This window comes from Danio aesculapii, chromosome 5 (assembly GCF_903798145.1).
Source record: "Danio aesculapii chromosome 5, fDanAes4.1, whole genome shotgun sequence".
Lineage (NCBI taxonomy): Eukaryota > Metazoa > Chordata > Actinopteri > Cypriniformes > Danionidae > Danio > Danio aesculapii.
Window position 1 is genome coordinate 9821317 of NC_079439.1, and position 24412 is coordinate 9845728.

Genomic DNA, 24412 nt, shown 5'->3' on the forward strand with positions numbered 1-24412 from the left:
TCATAACTTAGCAATATTTCTCAAATGAAAGAAAGCAGTTTTTGTGACATGGGATATATTATTTTCAAAAGTTAAATTGCTGTCTAATATGACACCCAGATCTTTTATAGTACAGCTAACGCTAACTTTGTATCCCTCTAATTGCAGGTCGAGTTGTGAGATCTGCTGTGTACAGGATTTAGGCCCAATAAGTAATCATTTTGTTTTGTCTGAGTTTAAGAGAAGATAATTGTTGGTCATCCAGTCTTTAACATCTTTAATACACTCAGTTAGCTTGGACAGATTAGACGTCTCGTCAGGTTTAGTTGAAATATATAATTGAGTATCAACTGCATAGCAGTGAAAGCTGATCCCATGTCTTCTAATAATGTCTCCCAGGGGTAGCATGTATATTGTAAACAGCAAAGGGCCTAAAACTGATCCTTGAGGCACCCCATACTTTACCGGGCTGACTTGTGAAAGCTGCCCATTAATATTCACAAACTGGTAACGGTCAGCCAAGTATGACTTAAACCATTGTAGAGAACTTCTTCCTGGATTAGCTGGTGTCTCTCCTTTTCTCTGGCCTTGCCCACAAGGGTCTTTGTGAAAAATCCCAAGCCAGCTTTCCTTGCCAGTGTGCCAACCAACTCCTGCCTGAGGCATGACTCCACCACCTCCACTGCTCTTTCCGCCCTCCACTTCCTCCCTTGTTTTCACTGTCCTCAATGCCAGCTCCTGACACTTTCTGATCCCAGGAGTCTGTTTATTGCAGGGCTTCTCTTGTGCGTGCCACCTTAAATTCTTCAGTGAGTGCATTGAAAGGCAGCTGTAAGATGTTATTGGTCCCATAGAGGGCTGCACTGCTGAGATTGCAGGGCAAGACTAGCCATCTGAGCAGAAAGCTTGTGATCTTTATTTCTTTCTTTAAACAGTGTAGTACACTTTACTATTGTATGAACCATCTCATGGGTTTGTATTATATTAAGCTAATAGGAGAAGCCAAAATATCCAGTTCTGGATATATGTCCAGTTGTGTACATATGTCGTTGTATAGTCCAAGCATTATTGCCAGTCTTTTGGCATATATATTGTTATTACATTCTCTTTTTCACAGTGTGTTAACTTCTCATACTGAATGTTTGCCTAAGACACCTTGATTTAATGGGTGAGCATGTCTTTTAATAAAAAAAATTCTGTTTGTGCAGAAATCTCAGAATTAAGAGACGCTGAACACCTAGGTGTGACGTTATTCATGCTTCAGACAGCGCAGAGTCGGTGACCTATCTAGCGGGATCGGTTACATAACCATGAATGAGATATATACAAGGCACGTCAAATGCACAGAGGTAATATGTAATAGAAGTATTTTCTAATGTCATCATAAGAGTATAGGCTCTGTGTATCAACCTGCTTCTCTAGGTTCCACCTTTTACCTTAATATATTGATTTATGAGTGCCTAACCCTAACCTTTGGTGAAATTTATCACTAGAAAAATTATACCATACAGTACATGTTGAGGCAGAACACTCAAATGATATCAAGTGAAATTACATAGAATCAGTTGCCATCATGGGACTGGTAGTCACTAGATTAATCTGAAGATTGTGTCAAGATTGCGCATCGTTGGATTTGCTCTTCAATATTTGGACTCCCAGTAGTGATTATTAAACCACACTGAACTGAGCTCAACTGAACTGAACTTAAACACTACAACTGAACTACACTGTTCCTATTTACTGTGACCTTTTATGTGAAGCTGCTTTGACACAATCTACATTGTATAAGCGCTATACAAATAAAGGTGAATTGAATTGAATTGATTGTGCTTGTGCGTGTTATGATAGCTGTTTTACATTAAGTTATGATTGAATTGATTAGATTAGATTAGATTAGATTAGATTCAACTTTATTGTCATTACACATGTACAAGTACAAGGCAACGAAATGCAGTTTAGGTCTAACCAGCAGTGCAATAGCAGCAAGTGCAGGATACAGGTATAAGTTATAAAGTGCAGTTATAGAAAAACTATGGTGATATTTACAGATGGATGTACTATGAACATTATATACAGGTTGTATTAGCTATGAACAGGTTTACAATAAATGAATATATGTACAGGATGCTATTAATAATCAGAAGTGTGCAGATAGATAAACAATTACAAATGTCCATGTGCTGTGGGTATGTCCAGTTCAAGTAAATGAATCAGTGCAATGAATATGTGCAAACTTTAAATGTGCAAATGTTAAAAAGTGCAGTGATTGTGAGGAGTATAAGTTAGAGGAGTGTGGGGGGTTTATTGGGGGGGGGGGGGGGGGGGGGCAAAAGAGTCAGTGAGGGGCAGAGTTCAAAAGGAAGACAGCTCTGGGGAAAAAGCTGTTCCTCAGTCTGCTGGTTTTTGTCCGGGGGAGCCTGAAGCGTCTGCCGGAAGGCAGGAGAGAAAACAGTCTGTGAGCAGGGTGAGAGGTGTCCTTAAGAATACTACGTGCTCGGCGCAGACAGTGTTTCTTCTGGATGTCCTCTATGGTTGGCAGTGTAGTCCCTGTGATGCGTTGGGCAGTTTTCACCACCCGCTGCAGTGCCTTACACTCAGCAACAGAGCAGCTTCCATACCAGACTGTGACGCAGTTAGTCAGGATGCTTTCTATTGTGCAGCGGTAGAAGTTCACCAAGACGGCTGATGAAAGCTGGTTCTTCTTTAGTTGCCTCAAGAAGAATAGGCGCTGGTGAGCCTTCTTGACCAGGCTGGAGGTGTTGGTGGTCCAGGAAAGGTCCTTAGAGATGTGGGTCCCCAGGAACTTGAAGGATGAGACAGGCTCAACGGCCATCCCATTAATGTGGATGGGATCATGTGAGCCTGTTCGTCCCTTCCTGAAGTCCACAATGAGCTCCTTGGTCTTGCTGGTGTTAAGGAGCAGATTATTGTCGGTGCACCAAGTGGCCAGATGCTGCCTCTTGTTACAGTTATGAAATAGTTTGATAACAAGCAGGAAATGTTTATGGGTTAATGACATCACATCGAAATGGTCTATAGTGCTTTTATCGAAAGTATCATAACATTATTTATCAATCATCATTTATTATTAATCAGTTACTTATCAAGTTCATAACTGTACTGTGCATTTACACCCTGGTCATATTAATCTATGTAAACACAAGAAAACAACATTAACGTTATACCAAACACTGTAATAGCAAATTCCCAGCCTAGACTTTTCTGACAGGGTATTCGAGTGTCAGATGTGAAAGTATGTTGTGGGACACTATACAGGAGTTATTATTATGGATTATAGATTTTAGCAGTTTTTTTAAAGCATGACAGTAAAACATGAACATTATCATGAATGTATTAGAACATATAATTGTTTCTTTAAAATATTTTGAATAATACCAAACAATTCTTAAATGTGTGCATCTCTTGACTTGCTTGTACAGCCATGTTGCCATTGTAGCTGGTGTATTCTGGAAAAATTTTGTACTCGTTGGTTTCTAGTGTGGTCCTGGAAAATCTCAGTTTCAAGGGCTATCAAGCCCTTCCGATTAGCCCTACGCCTTCAAGCTAAAGAGAATTGAGACACCCTTACCCCTTCACGTGAACGCGCAACACAGAGGGTAGAAATGAAGCCTGATTTATACTTTTGCGTCAAGTGATTGCATGACCCACGGCACATACCTTGCGGGTAGTCGTGCATTTATACTTCTGCGTGCTGTTTGTGTTGCTCTGCAATAACACTTCCTAAACGCTAGCTGGCAGTAGGTTTTTATGTTCCTCTGTGTCGAGTTTCTTCGAGGGTGTTTTCTTTTTTTTTGAACGCTACCTTAATGTACAGGTAGCTCAGACTCGCTCGTTCAGAGGTGGGAACCGGCATACGTGCAACAACTTTAATCATAAGGTAAACACAAAACAACAGTTTCCATCCAGAGGTCCTTCATGGGACTCCACACTTGTAAACACTCGCTTCGGTTTTGAGGGTTTGCGTGGCTCTCGGTCCCGCCCACACTGGTCACAGCTACCAAGCTGAACAATCACAGAGCTTACGCTACGCGTTGTGACATGTAGTTAAATTTTTTGAGAGGTGCGCGTCAGCATCAGCCTGCAACCGCGAGAAGGCTGTGCCAAAGCATACGCGTGCGCTTGACGCAGAAGTATAAATCAGCCTTAAGGGGAAGGGCTAAGGCAAGGGTGCCTAATCCTGTTTCTGGAAATCTACCTTCCTGCAGAGTTCAGCTTCAACCCTGATCAAAAGCAACTAAACCAAATTTGGATCTATAGAAACACGTGGTAATTTAAAGACCGGTGCATTTAAAGATAACAGCTTAACTCTGCAGGAAGGTAGATCTCCAGGAACAGGATTGGGCACCCCTGGGCTAAATGCTGATTTATACTACTGCATCAAGCACATGTGAATGGTCTGGCGCAGCTTTCGCACTGTTGCATAGCCCTCGCCGTGGCTGACGCAGGCCAGGACCGAGAGCCGCAAGTGTTTACAAGTGTCAAGTCCCGTGAAGGAGCTCCAGATGAAAAATGTTGTTTTGTGTTTACCTTATGATTAAAGTTGTTACACGTTCGCCAGTTCCAGCCTCTGAGTGAGTTTTAGCTACTTTTACATTAAGGTAGCGTTCAGAAAAAACAAAACACCAGCGAAGAAACTTGACAGAGGAACCGAGGAAGTGTTAATGCAGAGCAACAGAAACAGCACACAGAAGTATAAATGCACGACTACATGCAAGGCAGGCACCGTGGGTCAAGCCGATCACTCGACACAGAAGTATAAATCAGCCTTAAGCGGTAGAGTTGTGATTGGGCCTTAATGTGCTTTGATTTTTAATTTTACACTAAAATTATTGAACCTTTTAAGCAGTTTACGGATTTAGGAAAGCCTTGGCACTTTACCTGGCTCATTTCATGTTAAATTGGTTTGTTTGGTAAAGAGTTTGTCAGACAATTGTTGAAGGACACAAAGAAACACAGCCCAGTTGCTGGTAATCATGATACTCCTTGTCTGAGTTCAGCTATGGATATGGAAATACTATGGCATACCTTAACAGACAAAAGTCACCCCCTTTCCCCAGTGTTTTGAACTTGCATTACCTTTTCCTTTGGCCTCTACAGTTTACTTTATTGATTTATGAGCTCCATGACTTGTTGATACCCTTACAATAGCTTAAAAATTAAACCAGGCAGTACATATTCAAGCACATCACTGATAATCCCATACTCTGCCATTTGCAATAATGAGATTCGTGGTCTGTTTTCTTTCTCTGCTCACTCTGTTCAGCGCAGGGCAATGTGGGAATATATTAGTCTGGTATACTGAGGGCAGCCACTGGATTAATCTGAAGATTGTGTTGGACACTTTATTTGACAGGGGACACAATGTTACCGTGCTGATACCTGATGGTGCTTTATTTATGAAAGCCAAAGAATCAGATCGCTTCTCCTACCAGCACTTCAGTGTGTCCACATCTGCACAGGACATGCAAGATTTCTTTGATGAACTTTTACATTTCTCATTGTTTGAGTTGGAGAATTCAAACTTGCTTCAGATTCAAATGAAATTTTTTGACCTTGTTGTCAGACATCAAGATATGAGTCTGTCATACTGTGACGGCATTCTGAAATCTCCAGAGTTGATGGACAAATTGAAGAAAGGAAAGTTTGACGTTCTTCTGTCAGATCCAATGTACCCGTGTAGTGATATTGTGGCTGAAGAGCTGAACGTTCCCTTAGTTTACACATTCAGATTCTCCCTTGCTCATACAGCAGAGCGCATGTGTGGTCAGATACCAGCTCCACCGTCATATGTTCCTGGAGCCACAAGTAAACTCACAGACAAGATGAGCTTTACCGAGCGAATCTTCAATATGCTCTTCTACCTTTCTCTAGACACTTTTTATAGACTCATTTGGAAAAGATTTGACAACTATTACACTGAATATCTTGGTGAGTAACATGAAGCTTCCAAATAATAATTAATTAACCTGTTCCAGAATAGAACACACAGAATGTAAGAGATAGATCTCAAGTGACCGGATGGAAGGTTTAGGGCTTGTTCCTTTATCTAATCAAACACAGTTAGTAATCATGTAATACTGCAGTACAAGCAAATTACTCATAATATGTGTCTCTGAATGACAAAAGCAGTCATACATTTATTTATTTTTTAAATGAGATTTATACATCATCTGAAAGCTGAATAGTCATTGTCTTGTTGTAAGGTAAACCTTCAGCCCAGTCTGTGGTCCTGAGCACTCTGGAGAAGGTTTTCGTCCAGGATATCCCTGTATCTGGCATTCATCTATCTCTCGATTGCAACCAGTCGTCCTGTCCCTGCAGCTAAAAATACAACCAGGCTCATTCTGAAAACGTACCTCTATATACATTTCTGGAGAGTGCCAAATCTGTCCCAGGAGCTATGTTTTTTGCAGTTTTTGTTTTAGCGAATCCACCAGAGGCTGCTGTGTATGCTTTTTGAGATCTTAAATTTCTCTCACAAGTGCCATTGGCTCTTGCTGTTCTCGCGTAAATCCACAGAGGCCGATGTCACCTGACTCACTGACTGACCCGATCGACTGACTCACCCTCCTCGCTTCCCTAAACCCAACCAATAGTCAATAGGGTTTTCAAAACGCACCGACTTCCCTTACTCAACTGACTAGTTTTTGAAAACGCAATCTAGAAAAAGAAAAGCCCTCACTAGATTATACCACATTCTCTCCCTGTTATTTACTTGATTATTTTATTTTTTGGCTTCTGTTTTTGTCTTACCTGTTTTCTGGAACCATTCTTTACCGGACTCGAACCCCGTCCTTTTGGTCAACTCCTTTCTGCATCTCAAGTCCGCCGACATACATGGCGAGCTAAATGGACAAACTGGTTTACAGCGGGAAAGCCGTCCATACGGAGGTAAGCGATCAGCTGGTAAGCGCAAAAAAAGAACGGCATCATACCGCCCCGTAGCATTTGTTTAAAAAAATGAAGTGCAGCCATACGTACTTCTGGCTACATAATTCGCAGAAATGTATATAGGGCTACATTTTCAAAATGAGCCTGTGTTGCAAAAATACCCCCCACAGCATGATGCTGCCACCACCATGCTATATGCAACTGCAATATTTATCAGTTTACTGCTTTAGGAAAGCATTTTTACCTGGCTCATTTCATGTTAAATCTGTATGCTCTGTAAGGAGTTTGTCAGAAAATAGTTGAAGGACACAGAGAAACAGACTCGGTTGCTGGTAATCGTGACACTCATTGTCTTAGTTCAGTTATGGATATGGAAATACTATGGCATACCATGACAAAATTGAAGAACTGAAGTCTGATGATGCTCTGCCCGAACTAGTAAGAAAGGCACTTACACTAACATGAATGTAATCCAGTACTTGCAGAGTTTTACACAGAGAGGAAAAACTGTTTTATAGTTGTCTTAAATAAACCCTCCCTAAAATGGTGGATATAAGCTTCTAATAAACGAGGTATATGTAAAAGCAACCTTTATATTATTTTGCTTTCTTGTTTAAAAACATTTTTTATACATTTGGCTTATATTTTTCACTGTACCCCCTCCAGTTATTATACGATTGTGTTTGAACTTGCATTACTTTTCCCTGTGGCCTCCTACCTTTATCTTAACTGATTTATGAGCTTTGTGACTTGTTGATATCCATACACTAGGTTAAAAATTAAACCAGACAGTACATGTCCAAGCAGAACACTGAAAATCCCATACAATGTCCTTTGCAATCATGAAACTCGTGGTCTGTTTTCTTTCTCTGCTCACTATGTTCAGCGCTGGAGAATGTGGGAATATATTAGTCTGGCATACTGAGGGCAGCCACTGGATTAATCTGAAAGTTGTGTTGAACACTTTGATGGACAGGGGACACAATGTTACAGTGCTGATGCCTGATGTTCTTCTACCAGAACTTCAGTGTGTCCACATCTTCACAGGACTTGCAAGATTTGATAGATGAAGTTCTGCATTTCTCAGTGTTTGAGTTGGAGAATTCAAACCTGCTGGAGATTCATAGAAAATTCTCTGACCTTGGTTCCAGACAACAGGATATGGGACTTTCATACTGTGACGGCATTCTCTGAAATCTGCCAGATTGATGGACAAACTTGAAGAAAGGAAGTTTGACGGTCTGTCCCTGTCAGATCCAGCTGTACCCGTTGTATAGTGATATGTGGCTGAAGTGCTGAATGTTCCCTGGTTGACACCTTGTAGTATTTCCAATGCTCATTGCAGCAGAGCCGCATGTGTGGTTCAGATACCAGCTCCACCATCATATGTTCCTGGAGCCATGAGTAAAACTCACCAGACAATGATGAGCTTTTACTGAGCGAATGCTTCAATACACTATTCTAACATCTTCTATAGATTGCTTTTTACAGTATTTCTTGGAAAAAATTTGACAACTATTACACTGAATATTTTGGTGAGTAATATGGAGCTTTTATATAATAATTGATTGACCTCAAAAATAGCATTCACAAAATTTAAAAGACACAATTCCATTTAGTCTAATTAAGGATTTAGACTTGATCTTTTAGCCCAGGGTTGTCAAACTGCCCTGCAGATTTAGTTTCATCCCTGCTTCAACACACTTACCTGTAGATTGCAAACAACCCTGGTAGACTCATTTAGTTTAATCAGGTATGTTTATTAGGGATAAAACTAAATGTTCAGTTTGTTTGAAATGAGATGTCACCTTTTGAAAGGCAGTTGAAACAATCAAATTTAATTATTGTTCCAAATAAAAGTGCTCAAAACTGACCACTTCGAAGTGCCATTCAAAATGAAGGATTTTGAAGGATACAACTGATGGACACTTTGGGTCCCCATGATTTGGAAGTGCTCATCCCTATGCTCTAATCCCTTCAGAGGGATCCTCCAGAGGTATTAGGGTATAGGGATGAATAAGTCCTTCCGAATAAGTTACCTCAGAAGAACAAACTCGGGCGACCACGAGAACAGAGAATGTGTCCAGTGAGAAATGAGATGCTGCGTTCTTCCCTGGTTCTTTCTGATGGTCACATGATCTTCACGTGTTTTTATCGGAAATTAATTAAACATTACAGCATTCGATTTACAACCTTTAATAAGACTTTATGGTAATGTTTACTTTCACAGTCTCATTCAGGGAAACTCCTGAGAAGTTATCTGAACTTTAATAGGAAATCTACAGAAGATGCTGCTTCCCACCTCCTTAATTCAGCCACAATGACTTCTGGGGCTTCTCGAGCAAGTTTTGCACTCAAGTCTGCATCGATGCATCCTCGATATCAAGAATGCATCCGGGAACTTCTATGCGTCCTCTGTTCTTGCGGTTCTCAGTTTTGGAACTGAACTTTGGCAGTTGATGATGACGTTACACGAGAACACAGAGACGCAAGATCACTGAAGAACGCATATTGAGAACAGGCAGTGTGTGTTCCAAGAGTGTCTGGCATGCACTTCCTTTACATGCACTTCCTCTACATGACTTCACTGTGAGGGGTAGGTTTAGAGGCGGGGTAGGTGTAGAGGTTTAAAGAGCATGAGAGTTTATCTCTGAGAGTGCATGTGGAGTTAGTCTGTAGGCAGACCTTTCCCAACTGTGCAGAGCTGTGTCATTTGATATCTTTAGCCAATCAGTTTTGTAATAATGTCACTTCAGTGCAGGCTAATTATTCATAATATGTGACCCTGGGCCACAAAACCAGTCATAAGGGTCAGTTTTTGGAAATTGAGATGTATACAAACAGTCCTATGCCCCCACCCCAAAAAGAGATTATAGGACTATGTGTACACTATTAACTTGTACCTATCTCTTTGGCCCCTACCTTTTACCTTAAAACTTTATTGATTTATGAGCGCCATGACTTGTTGAAATCCATACACTAGGTTAAAAATTATACCAGGCAGTACATATTCAAGCAGAACACTGATAATCTCATACTCTGTCATTCGCAAACATGAAACTCGTGGTCTGTTTTCTTTCTCTGCTTACTGTGTTCAGCGCTGGAGAATGTGGGAATATATTAGTCTGGCATACTGAGGGCAGCCACTGGATTAATCTGAAGATCGTGTTGGACACTTTATTGGACAGGGGACACAATGTTACAGTGCTGATGCCTGATGGCGCTCTCTTTATGAAAGCCAAAGAATCAGATCGATTTTCTTACCAGCACTTCAGTGTGTCCACATCTGCACAGGACATGCAAGATTTCTTAGATGAACTTCTGCATTTCTCAGTGTTTGAGATGGAGCAATTAAACTTGCTGCAGATTCAAATGAAATTCTTCGACCTTGGTTCCAGACATCAAGATATGGGTTTGTCATACTGTGACGGCATTCTGAAATCTCCCGAGTTGATGGACAAATTGAAGAAAGGAAAGTTTGATGTTCTTCTGTCAGATCCAATGTACCCGTGTAGTGATATTGTGGCTGAAGTTCTGAACGTCCCCTTGGTTTTTACCTTGAGATTCTCCCTTGCTCACACTATGGAGCGCATGTGTGGACAGATACCTGCTCCACCATCATATGTTCCTGGAGCCATGAGTAAACTCACAGACACGATGAGCTTTACTGAGCGAATCTTCAATACACTATTCTACCTTTCTATGGACACTTTTTCCATTATTGCTTGGAAAAAATTTGATCACTATTACACTGAATATTTTGGTGAGTAACAGGAAGCTTTCAAATAGTAATGGAATGACCTGCTCAAAAAATATTCACAGAATGTTAGAGGCACACTTCTATTTAGTCATAAAATGGAGAGTTTTGTACTTGATTCTTTAGCCAGTTCATACTTCAGTACAGGCTACTTATTAATTATGTGACCCCGGATCACAAAACCAGTTATGAGGGTACATTTTTGGAAATTAGGATTTTTACATCATCTGAAAGCTGAATAGATAATCTTTCCTTTTAAGTATGGTTTATTAGGACAGGATAATATTTGGTTGAGAGCCACCTCAACTGGCTTCTTTTAATGTGGAGGAGCAGTGGCTCCCTGGGTGACAGAGCTCCTCACCTAATCTCTGAAGTTGAAATCTGTCACACAGCAAGGGAAGCTAATTTCAGCTGCTTGTAACCGAGATTTGGTTCTTTCAGTCATGACCCAAAACCTATGACCATAGGTGAGAGTAGGACCTTAGATTGACAAGTAAATTGAGTGCTTTACTTTTCGGCTTAGCTCCTTCTTCACCACAGAAGACCTGTACGTTGACTGCATTGCTGCTGCTGCACTGAGCCATTTGTCAGCCTCATGTCCATTCTTCCCGTATTCTTGAAAAAAACTCAAAAGACACTTGAGCTCTTCCACATGGGGCAAGTATTCTCCTCCAATCTGGAGATGGCAAGCCTCATTTTTGCTGATTCTCATCCACACACGTCACACTCGAGAGCAAACTGTCCCAGTGCATTTTGAAGGTCCAGGTCCAATGAAGTCAACAGGAAAACATCATCTGCAAATAACAGAGATGACTTTCTGTTTCCTCAAACCAGACCCAGAGTCCAACATGTTCAGGGACAAGCCTGACATTTTGCAGGCAATGCCGACCAAATTGCTGCTCTGGTCATACAGAGACTGAACAGCCCTTAACAGAGTGCCTTTAACCCAGGGGTGCCCAAACACAGTCCTGGAGGGCCGGTGTCCTGCAAAGGTTAGTTCCAATCCCAGTCAGACACACCTGGGCAAGCTAATCAAGTTCTTACTAGGCTTTTTAGAAACATCCTGGCAGGTGTGAGGCATGTTGGAGCTAAAATCTGCAGGACACCGGCCCTCCAGGGTTGAGTTTGGACACCCCTGCTCTAACCCCATACTCCAAGAGCACCCACTTCATATTCTACAACAGACATGAATAAATACCTTCTCTGAGTGTACAAAGCACATGTAGACTGGTTTGGTAAACTCCCATGAACCCTCAAGCATCGTAGAGAGAATACAGAACTGATCTAGTGTTTCACAGCCTGGACAAAATCTGCATTGTTCCTCCTGAATCCGAAGTTCAACGATCAGCTGGATTCTCCGCTCCAGGACATTGACATAGGCTTTTCAAGTGAGGTTGAGGAGTGTGATCCCTTATAGTTGGACTACACCCTCTGGTCCCCCTTCTTAAAAATGTGACATCAACTTTTTATATTATTTTGCGTTCTATTTATGCTATTGCATAAAATTGACTTTTCAGTGTACTCCTGTTTTCACCCTCAAAAGTGATTATAGGACTACATGTATAAACTTGCATTGCCTTTTTCTTTGGCCTCCTATCTTTTACCTTTACTTTATTGATTTATGAGCGCAATGACTTGTTGAAATCCATTTAATAGGTTAAAAATTAAACCAGGCAGTACATGTTCAAGGAGATCACTGATAATCATACACTGTTATTTGTAATCATGAGACTTGTGGTCTGTTTTCTTTCTCTGCTCACTGTGTTCAGCGCTGGAGAATGTGGGAATATATTAGTCTGGCATACTGAGGGCAGCCACTGGATTAATATGAAGGTTGTGTTGAACACTTTGATGGACAGGGGACACAATGTTACAGTGCTGATGCCTGATGGCGCACTTTTTCTGAAAGCCAAAGAATCGGATCGCTTCTCCTACCAGAAATTCAGTGTGTCCACATCTTAACAGGACATGCAAGATTTGATAGACGAAGTTCTGCGTTTCTCAGTGTTTGAGATGGAGCATTTAAACTTACTGCAGTTTCAAATGAAATTCTTCAATCTTTATTCCCGACATCAAGATATGGGTTTGTCATACTGTGATGGCATTCTGAAATCTCCATAGTTGATGGACAAATTGACAAAAGGAAAGTTTGATGTTGTTCTGTCAGATCCAATGTACCCCTGTAGTGATATCGTGGCTGAAGTTCTGAACATTCCCTTGGTTTTTCACCTTGAGGTTCTCAATTGCTCATGCAGCAGAGCGCATGTGTGGTCAGATACCAGCTCCTTCATCATATGTTACTGGAGCCACGAGTAAACTCACAGACAAGATGAGCTTTTCAGAGCGAATATTCAATATGCTCTTCTACCTTTCTATAGATGCTTTTACAGTGTTTCTTGGAAGAAATTTGACAACTATTACACTGAATATTTGGTGAGTAACAGGAAGCTTTCAAATAATAATTAAATGACCTGCTTAAAAAATAGCATTCACAGAATGTAAGAGGCACACTTCCATTTAGTCATAAAATGAAGGGGTTTGTACTTGTTTCTTTAGCCAGTTTATACCTCAGTACAAAGTAGTTATTTATGATGTGACCCCGGACCACAAAACCAGGCATGAGTGTACGTTTTTGGAAATTAGGATGTATACATCATCTGAAAGCCAAATAGTTAAGCTTTCAATTGATGTATGGTTCATTAGGACAGCGTAATATTTGGTTGAGAGCCACCTCAACTGGCTTTTTTCGATATGGAGGAGCAGTGGCCCCTTGGGTGACAGAGCTCCTCACCCTATCTCTGAGGGAAGAAAGCAAGTTTCAGTTGCTTGTATCCGAGATCTGGTTCTTTCAGTCATGACCCGGAACCCATGACCATAGGTGTGAGTAGGACCTTGGATTGAGCAGTAAATTTAGAGCTTTACTTTTCGGCTTAGCTCCTTCTTCACCACAGAAGACAGGTACATTGACTGCATTGCTGCTGCTGCTGCACTGAGCCATTCGTCAGTCTCATGTCCATTCTTCCCTTACTCTTGAACAAAACACAAAAGATACTTGAACTCCTCCACCTGGGGCAAGGACTCTCCTCTAACAGGGAGAGGGCAAGCACCATGGCCTTGGCAGTGCTGATTCTCACCCCCACACGTTACACTCGAGAACAAACTGTCCCAGTGCATTTTGAAGGTCAAGGACCAATGAAGCCAACAGGACAACATCATCTGCAAACAGCATGACTTTCTGTGTCCCCAAACCAGACCCAGAGTCCAACATGTTCATGGACATGTCAAAATTTTTGCTGGCAATGCAAACCAAATCTTCTGATCATATAGAGACCGGACAACCCTTAACAGAGTGCCTACGACCCCATACTCCCAGAGCACCCCCCACAAAATTCCACAAAAAACATGATCAAATACAGTACCTTCTCTAAGTCTACAAAGCACACGTGGACTGGTCTAGCAAACTCCCATGAACCCTCAAGCACTGTAGAGAGAACAGATCTGATCCAGGTCCTGGACAAAATCTGCATTGTTCCTCCTGAATCCATGGTTCAATTATCAGCTGGATTCTCCTCTCCAGTACGCTGGCATAGGCTTTTCCAGGGAGGCTGAGTATGATGCCCTTACAGTTGGAACACACCCTCCAGTCCCCCTTCTTAAAAATGTGACATCAATCTTTTATTTTATTTAGCTTTCTGCTTTAAAAAAAGTATTGTGTAAAATTGGCTTACAGGTACATTTTTCAGTGTACCCATGTTTTCACCCCCAAAAGCGATTACCGTGTATTGTTACGTCCCTGATGTTATGTGTCTAGGAGTGAGAGCAACAGTAAACAGTTTAAGGTTGGTTGGGGTGTGTATCAGTCCCCTGTAGGGATACTCATTTCAGTTAATTTTCCCAACCGACAACTGCCACTGGTTAACCAAATATTAACTTGTTAACCGGTCAAATTAATATTGACTTATTATTTAATACAAAAATGAATTGCCGTCTAACACATGAAATATTTCATTTTTAAAATGGAGTCACCAGTTGAAGAGTTTTGGGCTTGTTCCTTTAGCTAATCAGTTCTGTAATTATGTAATACTTATTTAATTATTCATAATATGTGACCCTGAATGACAAAACCAGTCATAAGGGTATTTTTAAAATTGAGATTTATACCTCATCTGAACGCAGAATAGATATAAGTTATGGTTCAGTATGGTCTGATATGGTTTGTTTGGACAGAGTAATATCTGGCCGAGATGCAACTATTTAAGAATCTAGAAACCGAGGCTTTAGAAAAAAATCAAAATACTGAGAAAATAGCCAAAATTAAGGTCCTTAGCAATGCATATTACTAATCAAAAATTACATATTCATAAATTTGCAGAAGGGAAATGGAACATCTTGTTTACATAATATCCTTTGAATTTGGCATAAAAGACAAATCAATAATTTTGACCCAAATAATGCTATACAATGCTTGTGGTCCAGGGTCCCATATAGCATTTACAGCTGTTCATACAGTATAATGTGCTGCAACATACTGAATACTATACAAAAAAATGTATATACTATCAAACACACTTCATTTCAGGACGGCCAACTTCCTATTGTGAGATGATGGGTAAAGCTGATATCTGGTTAATCAGAACCTACTGGGATTTTGAGTTTCCACGGCCATTCGTGCCCAACTTCAAATATATTGGAGGGCTTCACTGCACCCCTGCCAAGCCATTACCCAAGGTGAGTCTGTGTTTTTTTTTTTTTTTTTTTTATTGAATTTTCAAAAGTAGTTGTGTGTACACAGTACTGAGTAGAACATGAACAGTATACATTATTTTAAGGGGAAGAAAAAAGAAAGAATAGAAAAGAAAAATAAATGAATAGAAATTATAAGATAAATAAATAATAATAAAGTAAGAAAAATGTATAAATAACACTAGATAAATGAAATAAAAAAAAAAAATAAAAAAAAACAGTGTGGTGTAGTTCAAAACAATATTACAATATTGTGGTGTGTACAATTAAGGATACATAGTAGAGTTATAATCAATGCCAAGACAGTTCAAAGGTGTTTCCCATATTTTCTGGAATGGTTTGGATTTTCCTTTTAATACATGCCCAATTTTTTCCATCACTATGGTTTCTTTAATCAGGATTATCCAGTCCTTGACAAGAGGGGGTTCTGTCCCGACCCATTTATTCATAATTATTTTCCTCCCCAGCATCAGTAGAGATTTGAATTCATCTGAATGTTCCAAAAAAGAGGAGGGCAGAATACCTAATAAACACATTAATGGGGAGGCTGTAACCTTCTGTTTATGTATTATGGACAGTTTGTCACAAATGTCATTCCAAAAATCAGCAATTAAAGGACATTCCCACAGACAATGAAAAAACGTGCCGATACTATTATTGCATTTTGGACATTGAGGTGAGACAGTGTTATTTATTTTACTATATTTATTTGGGGATATATAGGCTCTATGTACAATATTAAATTGCATTTCTTTAAATCTGTTGCAGACAGAAATATTCAAGGGTAGTTTGATAATATCTTCCCACACATTTTCATCAATGTCACATTTTAAGTTCTTACTCCATGCCTTCTGCAATGAAATCAGATTGTCTGCTTTATACTGATTTATCATGGAGTAAAATTTGGATATAAAGTGCTTAACTTCAGTATTCTTAAGAAAGAATTTATCCAAAAAGAAATCAGAGCTATTCAAGGTAAGACTGCCATGTCTAGTATGAACGAAATGTCTTATCTGCAAGTATTTAAAGAAATCGTTTTTAGGGATATTATGCTTTAGATGCAGCTCCTCGAATGACATAAAAATATCCTTATGAAAGAGATCATATATCCTGTATATTCCCAAATTAATCCAGCTACCAAATTGAGAGCCCATATAGATATGATAAAAATTTGTATTACTGGTCAGTGTGGATAGAATAGGCAGGTTCTGATTGTACTTAAGCGATCTTCTTATCTGCGACCATGTTTTGATAGTTCTGTTAATAAGCGGGTTTTCTTTTGCCTTGTCAGGAATTTGGGTTTTCTGGTCAAGTAAGTTAATCAAAGAAACTGGGTTACAAAACTCTTGTTCAATATCAACCCACAAAGCATCTTCAGATTTATGTATCCAGTCTAGAATGATCCTAGCCTGTATTGCCCATATATAATATTTAAAATTTGGTAGGGACCATCCTCCTTTATCAGTGGGAAATTGTAAAGTTTGTAGTTTTACTTTAGGTCGTTTACCGGTCCAAATAAATTTAGACATTGAACTATTAAGATCTTTTATATCAGCATTTGTCAGATTTGAAAAAGTCATGGATAGTGGGTATAATATTTTTGGGAATATGATCATTTTTATAAGGTTTATTCTTCCTGAGAAAGAGACTGGGAGTTTTGACCATCTTGTGAGGTCTTCTTTGATACGCAATATTGATGCTTTAATATTGGCATCATAAAGATGTGAAAGTTTGGGTGTGATACGAATACCCAAGTATGTGATACCACTAGGGGACCATTTGAATGGTTTGATAAACTTGGGCTCTGATACGTCTAATGACCCTAGCGGCATTATTTCTGATTTATGAAAATTTACTTTATATCCGGAAATAACTCCAAATTGCTTAATCAAATCAGTTAATTCAGGTAATGATCTTTGTGGGTTAGTTATTGTTAGCAAAATATCATCTGCGTAAAGCAGTATCTTATGTTGTCTATTGCCAATAGTTACACCATAAATTTCTGGATTGTTTCGAATGTAAATTGCCAGGGGCTCGATCGCTATGGCAAATAGTAGGGGGGACAGGGGACAACCCTGACGGGTTCCCCTATGAAGTACAAACGAGTCAGAAAGAATGCCGTTAGTTAATACAGCAGCTTTGGGTGATGTATAGAGCAATCGGACCCATTTTATAAATTTTTCGCCAATACCAAATCTAGACATAACATCAAACATATAACTCCACTCCACCCTATCGAATGCTTTTTCCGCATCCATCGATACTAAGATTCCAGATATAAGATTACGATCAAGATGGCATATTATATTAAATAATCTTCTAGTATTGCAGTAAGAGTGGCGGCCTTTTATAAACCCAGTCTGATCTGGGTCTATGATGTCAGGGATTACTTGCTCGAGGCGTTTAGCCAAGATTTTTGCAAGAACCTTTAGGTCTACATTTAGCAAACTAATTGGTCTGTAAGAGCTGCATTCCTCTGGATCCTTTTCTTTTTTGTGTATTACAATAATATTAGCCATATTCATGTAATTAGGGAGTTTGGATGCATGAAAAGAGGTATTGATAGCTTTCAAGAGGTATAGGCTTATTTTATCATTCATAATCTTAAAAAATTCCACTGGATACCCATCAGGCCCTGGTGATTTTCCTGATTGTAAAGAGTTTATTGCAGTTTTCATTTCCGATAGTGTGATGGGGGCTTCTAGGAGTTCTTTTTGTATATTATTTATTTTAGAGATTCCAATATTTTTGAAAAAGGTATTTTCTAATTTACTTTGTGTATTTATATCTGTGTTATATAATTTTTCATAATATTGTCTAAATATCTCACTTATTTTCTTATTTTCTGTTATTCTACATCCTAAGGGGTCCTTAATTGCTGAAATGTGTCTGTTTATGGACATCTTCTTGACTAATCTAGCTAGAAACCGATTGGGTTTATTGCCCATTTCAAAGAATCTTTGCCTTGCAAATAATATATCTTTATCTGCTTTTCTTGTAAGTATTTGATTTAATTGGGCTCTTAGAGATTTAAGTTCAGCAAGGAGTTGAGCTGATTTTGAGGAATGAAATTCTTTTTCTATTGTGTTGATTTTCTTTTCTAGTTTCATTTGCTCGAATAGTAGTTCCTTTTTCTTCTTACTTGTGTAGGCGATTATCATTCCTCTCAAAAAAGCCTTGTAAGCTTCCCATAATGTTCTAGGGTCCATTCCATTTGTATCGTTACTTTGAAAATATGACTTTGTCTGCTCTTTTAAATATTCAACAAATTTCTCATCTAGGAGATGGAAGGGATTAAGTTTCCATATCCATGATTGGTAATTAGCTCGTGGAGGTGACATATTAACGGTTACTGGTGCGTGATCTGATAGAGTTATCGGGCCTATGTCAGATTTTACAGCCAAGCTTATCATCTGATTTGAAAAGAATATATAATCGATACGTGAGGCGGTTTGATGGGGGTAGGAATAAAATGTGTAAGCCTTAACAGTAGGGTTTAAGAATCTCCATATATCAATAAGACCTAGTTCCTGACACGAAGTTTTAATAATATTAGCAATTTTAGGAGCTATGGCAGCTGCTGGTGATTTGTCCATGTCTGGATTAAGATAGCAATTAAAATCTCCCCCCAGAATTACATTGTTGCAGTCAAAGTATGCTATTTTATTATAGACCTGAGCAAAGAAATCCTCATCATGTAAATTTGGAGCATATATGTTTGCTATCACAACCTCCTCTCCATATAACAGGCCCTTAATTATGACTATTCTACCATCTTTATCAGTATAACTCGTTTGTAATTTGAATGGTAAATTTTTGTGAATCAATATTATTACTCCACGCTTTTTGGATGAAAAGGATGAGTGATAAAGTTGACCAACCCAGTCTTTTCCAAATTTCTGATGTTCAAGGTCATTCAAATGTGTTTCTTGTAGTAACGCAATATTAATTTTATCCCTTTTCAAAACATTTAGGATCTTCTTCCGTTTAACAACATTATTCACTCCCTTCACATTCCAAGTGCGTATCCTTATGTTAGATTTATAAGTACTACTCATTGTAAGTTAAGTTACCAATAAATGTGTATGTATTCGTTGTTTTAAAATGTACACACTGACATGAAAAAAAATAAAAGTCATAACAGTAAGAGGGTAAAAAAAGATAAGCCACAACCGCTAGAAGAGAAACAAACGAAATCAAGAGACCTGCGTAAAAACAGAACTGCGCAGGTGTACAGTAAACTCTCAACCCCGACTAAGAATGGGGGACAGAACAATATAGAAACACAAAAAAAACAGTGTTTGTGAACCTCTCACATTCGTCAACTGGTCTTCTCAGCGATAGACAGAGGAACAGAAAGGAGAGAGGTAACAACATGGGGGTCATAACGTGCTCATAACTTCGCAGTACGAAGGTATTTTCCTTACGTATCATTAAAGTTATTCGTGTCAACAGTGCTCCAAGCCGAACAGGCTAATATTTATCACAGTCATCATACGCATTAAATGTCTACTGAATAAGTATTTCGCGCGTTCCGTACTTCATAAGTACCTGCTAGGGACTGTTATGAGTGTTGAGTCGATTCCAAGAAGGCGTTCACGTCCGCGGTCGAGGACATGTATGTGCTCTTACCGGCTACGTTGAACACTCTTATGGTGGCGGGGTAAATGAAGGCATATTTAAATCCTGCTTCTCGTAATCTTCGCCGGGCCTCCGCCGTCTCCGCTCTTTTCTTCTGTACACCAGCTGAAAAATCTTGGAAAAACGACACCTTTTTCCCCTCGATACAGAGGTCACCCAGACGTCTCGCTGCTTCTAGGATCGGCCTTTTGTCTTTATAGTTGTGCAGTCGAACGATCACGGGTCTCACTCTCAGATGGTCACCTTCGTTATGAAGTTGTCCAGTACGGTGCGCTCTGTCCAATTTGATCCGTCCGTCCTTTGCGTTCATGTTCAACGTAGTCGGGATCCAGGTCTCAAAAAAGGCTATCGGGTCACCCACTTCAGTGCCCTCTTTGAGACCGACGATTCTGATATTCTGACGCCGACTTCTATTTTCAAGGTCTTCTATGCGTTCGAGTGCTTTTTGCAGGGATGTCTCGATAGATCCGAGGCGCGTTGAGCTGTTAACTTGATTATCCTCGAGGTCTGATATTCTCTGCTCGGCCTCGATGACTCTCTTGATCATACTGTCCAACTTGCCTGATATCTCGGAAATTGGATCGCTTATCGCCTGTAACTTCTTTTCAAGAACAATCGACACCTTTTCGACTATACAGTTAACTGCGTCATCCAAAATCGTGGTTTCGTTAGGAACAGTTGGGCCCGGATTATCGCCATCTTGCTCGGCCGTAGTGCTCTTGTTATGGCGTTTATTTCTTCTAGCTTGTTTAGTCGAATCTGATTGCGACCAAAAGGCATCGAGAGACATCTTGATCACTTTCTCCTCAATTCTGTGCACTCTTATAGCTATTAGGACGACTGTTTAGTAAAAGATTCAGCTATATGGCGAGGAGCTCTTTCAGACACGTCTTGTCGCTCTCAAAGCATCACGTGATCCCCCGAGTCTGTGTTTTTAACATTCAGCTTCATTTGTTGGTACAAAGCATGCCTACAAGTCCAAGAAGAGTTTATTATTTGACTGAAAATAATGTTTGCTGTGGTAGTCGATGATGTTTTAGTGATGGTCTGAACTCTGTTCATTTAACTCAGGATTTCTAAACCACTTCATTAAAAAAATGTATATAAAAAAAACAGAGTAATTTGTTCTTGAATCATACTGTGCTGTTTGGGTTACATTTGATATTTCACAGTGATATGTCATTTACCATCTTTATTTTACCAGAACCGCAGTAGATTCCACATGCTGCTGTATATTTCAAATTGTATCTAAATATGTAGAATTACTTTAAACACTCTTAGTTTTTGAAGTGTTTTCGTTGTTGTGCAGGACATGGAAGAGTTTGCGCAGAGCTCAGGGGATGATGGGATTGTGGTCTTCACACTGGGATCTATGATAGACAAAGTGCCCAAAGAGATGAGCAATAGAATCGCCTCTGCACTGGCACAGATACCACAGAAAGTAAGAGATCATCCCTACACTGTAAAAAATGGCCGTGATTTCAACAGTAAATAACTGTAAAAATGCTACAGTAAAAATCCATAACCTGGTTAACCGCATGTTTCCTTAATATATACAGCGAATAACCGTTAACTGAGTCTCCCAGAATTCCCTGTATGGCACATCACTTTTATGCATTTTGTTGACATTACTATGGATCTTTTTAGTTGTTTCCCCATCAGTGATGTACATTAGAGATATATGTTACATCTAGTGTTGATAAACAATGTTTATTTCATGACTTTAATTTCTGCGTGTTACCATACTGGTGTTTCGTAGCTGTGTGAATGACACCGAGCACCTTCTATACAGTGATACACATTTCTGCTTGTGAAAAGTTGATTGTGGTAAGCATTGGTACATTATGTAACATTCTCATCACCACCTGCGTATGGCTGTGCTAACGTGTCTAACTGTGTAACAAAAGATGTGCAGATGTTGGTAATTCAAAATACAGACAAATTACATCTATAAATTAATAAAAATAAGGTAGTTTACTGTAAAAATGAGAAATCTCTTTTACGGTTTGTACCGTATTTTTTACCGTATTTAACCACAGCTGCCGTTTGTTTACCGTAAATTTTATGGATTTATCATTTACAGTGTACAGTACAGCCTTTACTTGCAAGTATCATCAACACTGCTTCTAAATGAATGAACTGGAATGAAATAAAGTCATTTTAGACATTTACATTCGTTTGTTTATAATCTTAGTTATTACTATGATCAGTTAAGAGTGATTTTGTGTAACTGTGTTGCAGGTCTTGTGGCGATACGGTGGAGAGAAACCAGATACTCTTGGTGAAAACACTAGAATCTATAAGTGGATGCCTCAGAATGATTTATTGGGTTTGTATTATCATTTGTGACTGTAAAGAACTAAAGAAATACATTTAAAAATTATATATATATATATTTATAAACCAGTCAAAACTAATTATTTTTGAGAATGTATTTGACTATTTAAGGTTGGCAGTGGTGCCAGCTTTTACTGTGTTTTTTTTTTTCTTTAACCTGCAGTCACTATTTTATCAGTTTATTTTTGTTTGTCTATGGTAATCTATGGCTAAGTAGAATCCAATCATGTATCACAGACCGAATGGCCTCAACACACTCTATATTTTTACTCTAATTGCAGCACATTATTTGGCAAGTAATGGTGCTTCGTTCCACCACTGTTTGTTGAAATACTTTGTAAGTATGTTACTTTAATGACAAATTTCTCTGTTTTCCTCAATCAGGTCATCCCAAAACCAGAGCGTTTATCACTCACGGAGGCACTAATGGCATATATGAGGCCATATATCATGGTGTCCCGATGGTCGGGATCCCCTTGTTTGGTGACCAGCCTGATAATTTGGTTCATATGACCACCAGAGGTGCTGCTGTTGTAGTAGACAGCATCAAGAGCATGCAGCCACAAGAACTGGTGGACAAAATCAATACAGTCATTAATGACCCTTCGTAAGTCACTCATATGATCTGATTTACACTGTTATCAGTGCATAATACTGCAGATCTCTGGACTTGCTCCTGATTATCTAAGGACTCCTACTCTGGAATAATTGTATTTTTTTCTCCGCAGGTATAAAGAGAACGCAATGCGTTTGTCCAGGATTCATCACGACAGACCAATGAAGCCTTTAGATGAGTCTGTGTTCTGGATTGAGTTCGTCATGCGCAATAAAGGTGCAAAACACCTGCGTGTGGAGGCCCACAACCTGACCTGGTATCAGTACCACTGTCTGGATGTGTTCGCTTTTCTGACCACTGTCCTGACTCTAGTCCTCTACATCTGCTTTAAAATGGCCAAATTCTTCATCATGCGCTGCTGCTTTAGATCAAAGAGTAAAAGCAAAAAAGAGTGATTTGGACTGATACAAATATTGGTGCGGTTAATATAAATATACCTTTCTAGAAGTTACATGTTTGTACCTAAAGGGTTCATGATGGTACCTCAACACTTTTGTATTTTAGGTACTAATAGGTAAACTAATAAGCACTTTTAACGTAACACTCCACTTAAAAACATAGGCTTGTTTTGCAGCTCCCCTAGACTTAAACGCTTTAGTTTTACCATTTTTGAATCCATTCAGCCAATCTCTGGATCTGGCAGGAGCACTTTTAGCTTAGCAAACATCATTGAATCTGATTAGACCATTAGCATCTCCTTTAAGAAATTCAAAAAAGAGTTTTGATCATTTTCTTATTTAAAACGTGACCCTTCTGTGGTTACTAACCATTTTCAGGTGCTCTGTAATATCATTGAATTATGCTTTTACATGGGACATGCGAGACTTCCTTTGTGTTTGAACTTGATGTAAAACTGGCTTATAATTTTCCTAGTGCCTTTGAATCTGCAATTGTAAGATGTATGAACCCAACTTCAAGTGCACTAGAGACTTTTATCTGGGTTTTTTTTTTGGTTAGTTTATCGATGATTATGTGATCAAGTTAATAAAAGTTTAATTGTTAAAATCAGAGGTTCCAGTTTGAGTTTTATTCTTAATATTACAGTTTGCTTTTTCACTCAGCTGCCTGGGGTTGCATTGTTTGCAAATTTCTAGGGCATAATCTAGTCAGGGCAGCACAGTATTACATTTGTGCCATAATTAAATGAGACTGTGACGGAAAGAAGTCCTGTAGTGTAAAACAAATAATCCAAATTGGTAGTGGAAACTTACAGAAAGGTATGTTTACCTTTGTGCTTAAGCCACAAACCAGTACTGGGAAACATACACAGCATACACACGGACTCATACACAACGGCCAATTTAGTTCATCCAATTCACCTATAGCACATGTCTTTGGACTGTGGGGGAAACTGGAGCACCCGGAGGAAACCCACGCCAACACGATGAGAACATGCAAACTCCACACAGAAATGGGGACTCGAACCA

The 24412-nt window shown here is 39.3% G+C and overlaps 3 protein-coding genes and 1 pseudogene across 7 annotated transcripts in view; all 4 read left to right on the top strand.

Moving 5' to 3' along the window:
* The first annotated feature begins 5215 nt into the window (after positions 1-5215).
* LOC130228869 (UDP-glucuronosyltransferase 2B15-like) overlaps positions 5216-24412 on the top strand; it is a 46116-nt gene continuing 26919 nt past the window's right edge. Inside the window, exons 1-8 of one of the 5 annotated variants that reach the window (XM_056457358.1) lie at positions 5216-5928; positions 8693-8694; positions 10030-10654; positions 15228-15376; positions 21342-21473; positions 22274-22361; positions 22754-22976; positions 23098-23993. In XM_056457358.1, coding sequence (XP_056313333.1) covers positions 5220-5928; positions 8693-8694; positions 10030-10654; positions 15228-15376; positions 21342-21473; positions 22274-22361; positions 22754-22976; positions 23098-23380 — 2211 coding nt within the window. In that variant the 5' untranslated portion in view covers positions 5216-5219 and the 3' untranslated portion in view covers positions 23381-23993. Of the gene's footprint in view, positions 5929-8376; positions 8427-8692; positions 8695-9900; positions 10655-15227; positions 15377-21341; positions 21474-22273; positions 22362-22753; positions 22977-23097; positions 23994-24412 lie in introns of those variants that run through there. The other 4 variants (XM_056457356.1, XM_056457357.1, XR_008837815.1 and 1 more) reach the window with 4 other exon arrangements.
* LOC130228873 (UDP-glucuronosyltransferase 2B17-like) lies at positions 7611-8434 on the top strand (annotated as a pseudogene).
* Positions 8405-24412, top strand: part of LOC130228870 (UDP-glucuronosyltransferase 2B15-like) — a 32172-nt gene continuing 16164 nt past the window's right edge. Inside the window, exon 1 of the mRNA XM_056457360.1 lies at positions 8405-8426. The gene's annotated coding sequence lies outside the window, so the exon portion shown is untranslated. The remainder of the gene's footprint in view (positions 8427-24412) is intronic.
* On the top strand, positions 10669-15221 carry LOC130228872 (UDP-glucuronosyltransferase 2A2). Its single transcript, XM_056457362.1, is given in 3 exon segments — positions 10669-12871; positions 12873-13035; positions 13038-15221. Coding segments are annotated over 3 exon segments (783 nt in total). The 5' UTR covers positions 10669-12328; the 3' UTR covers positions 13115-15221.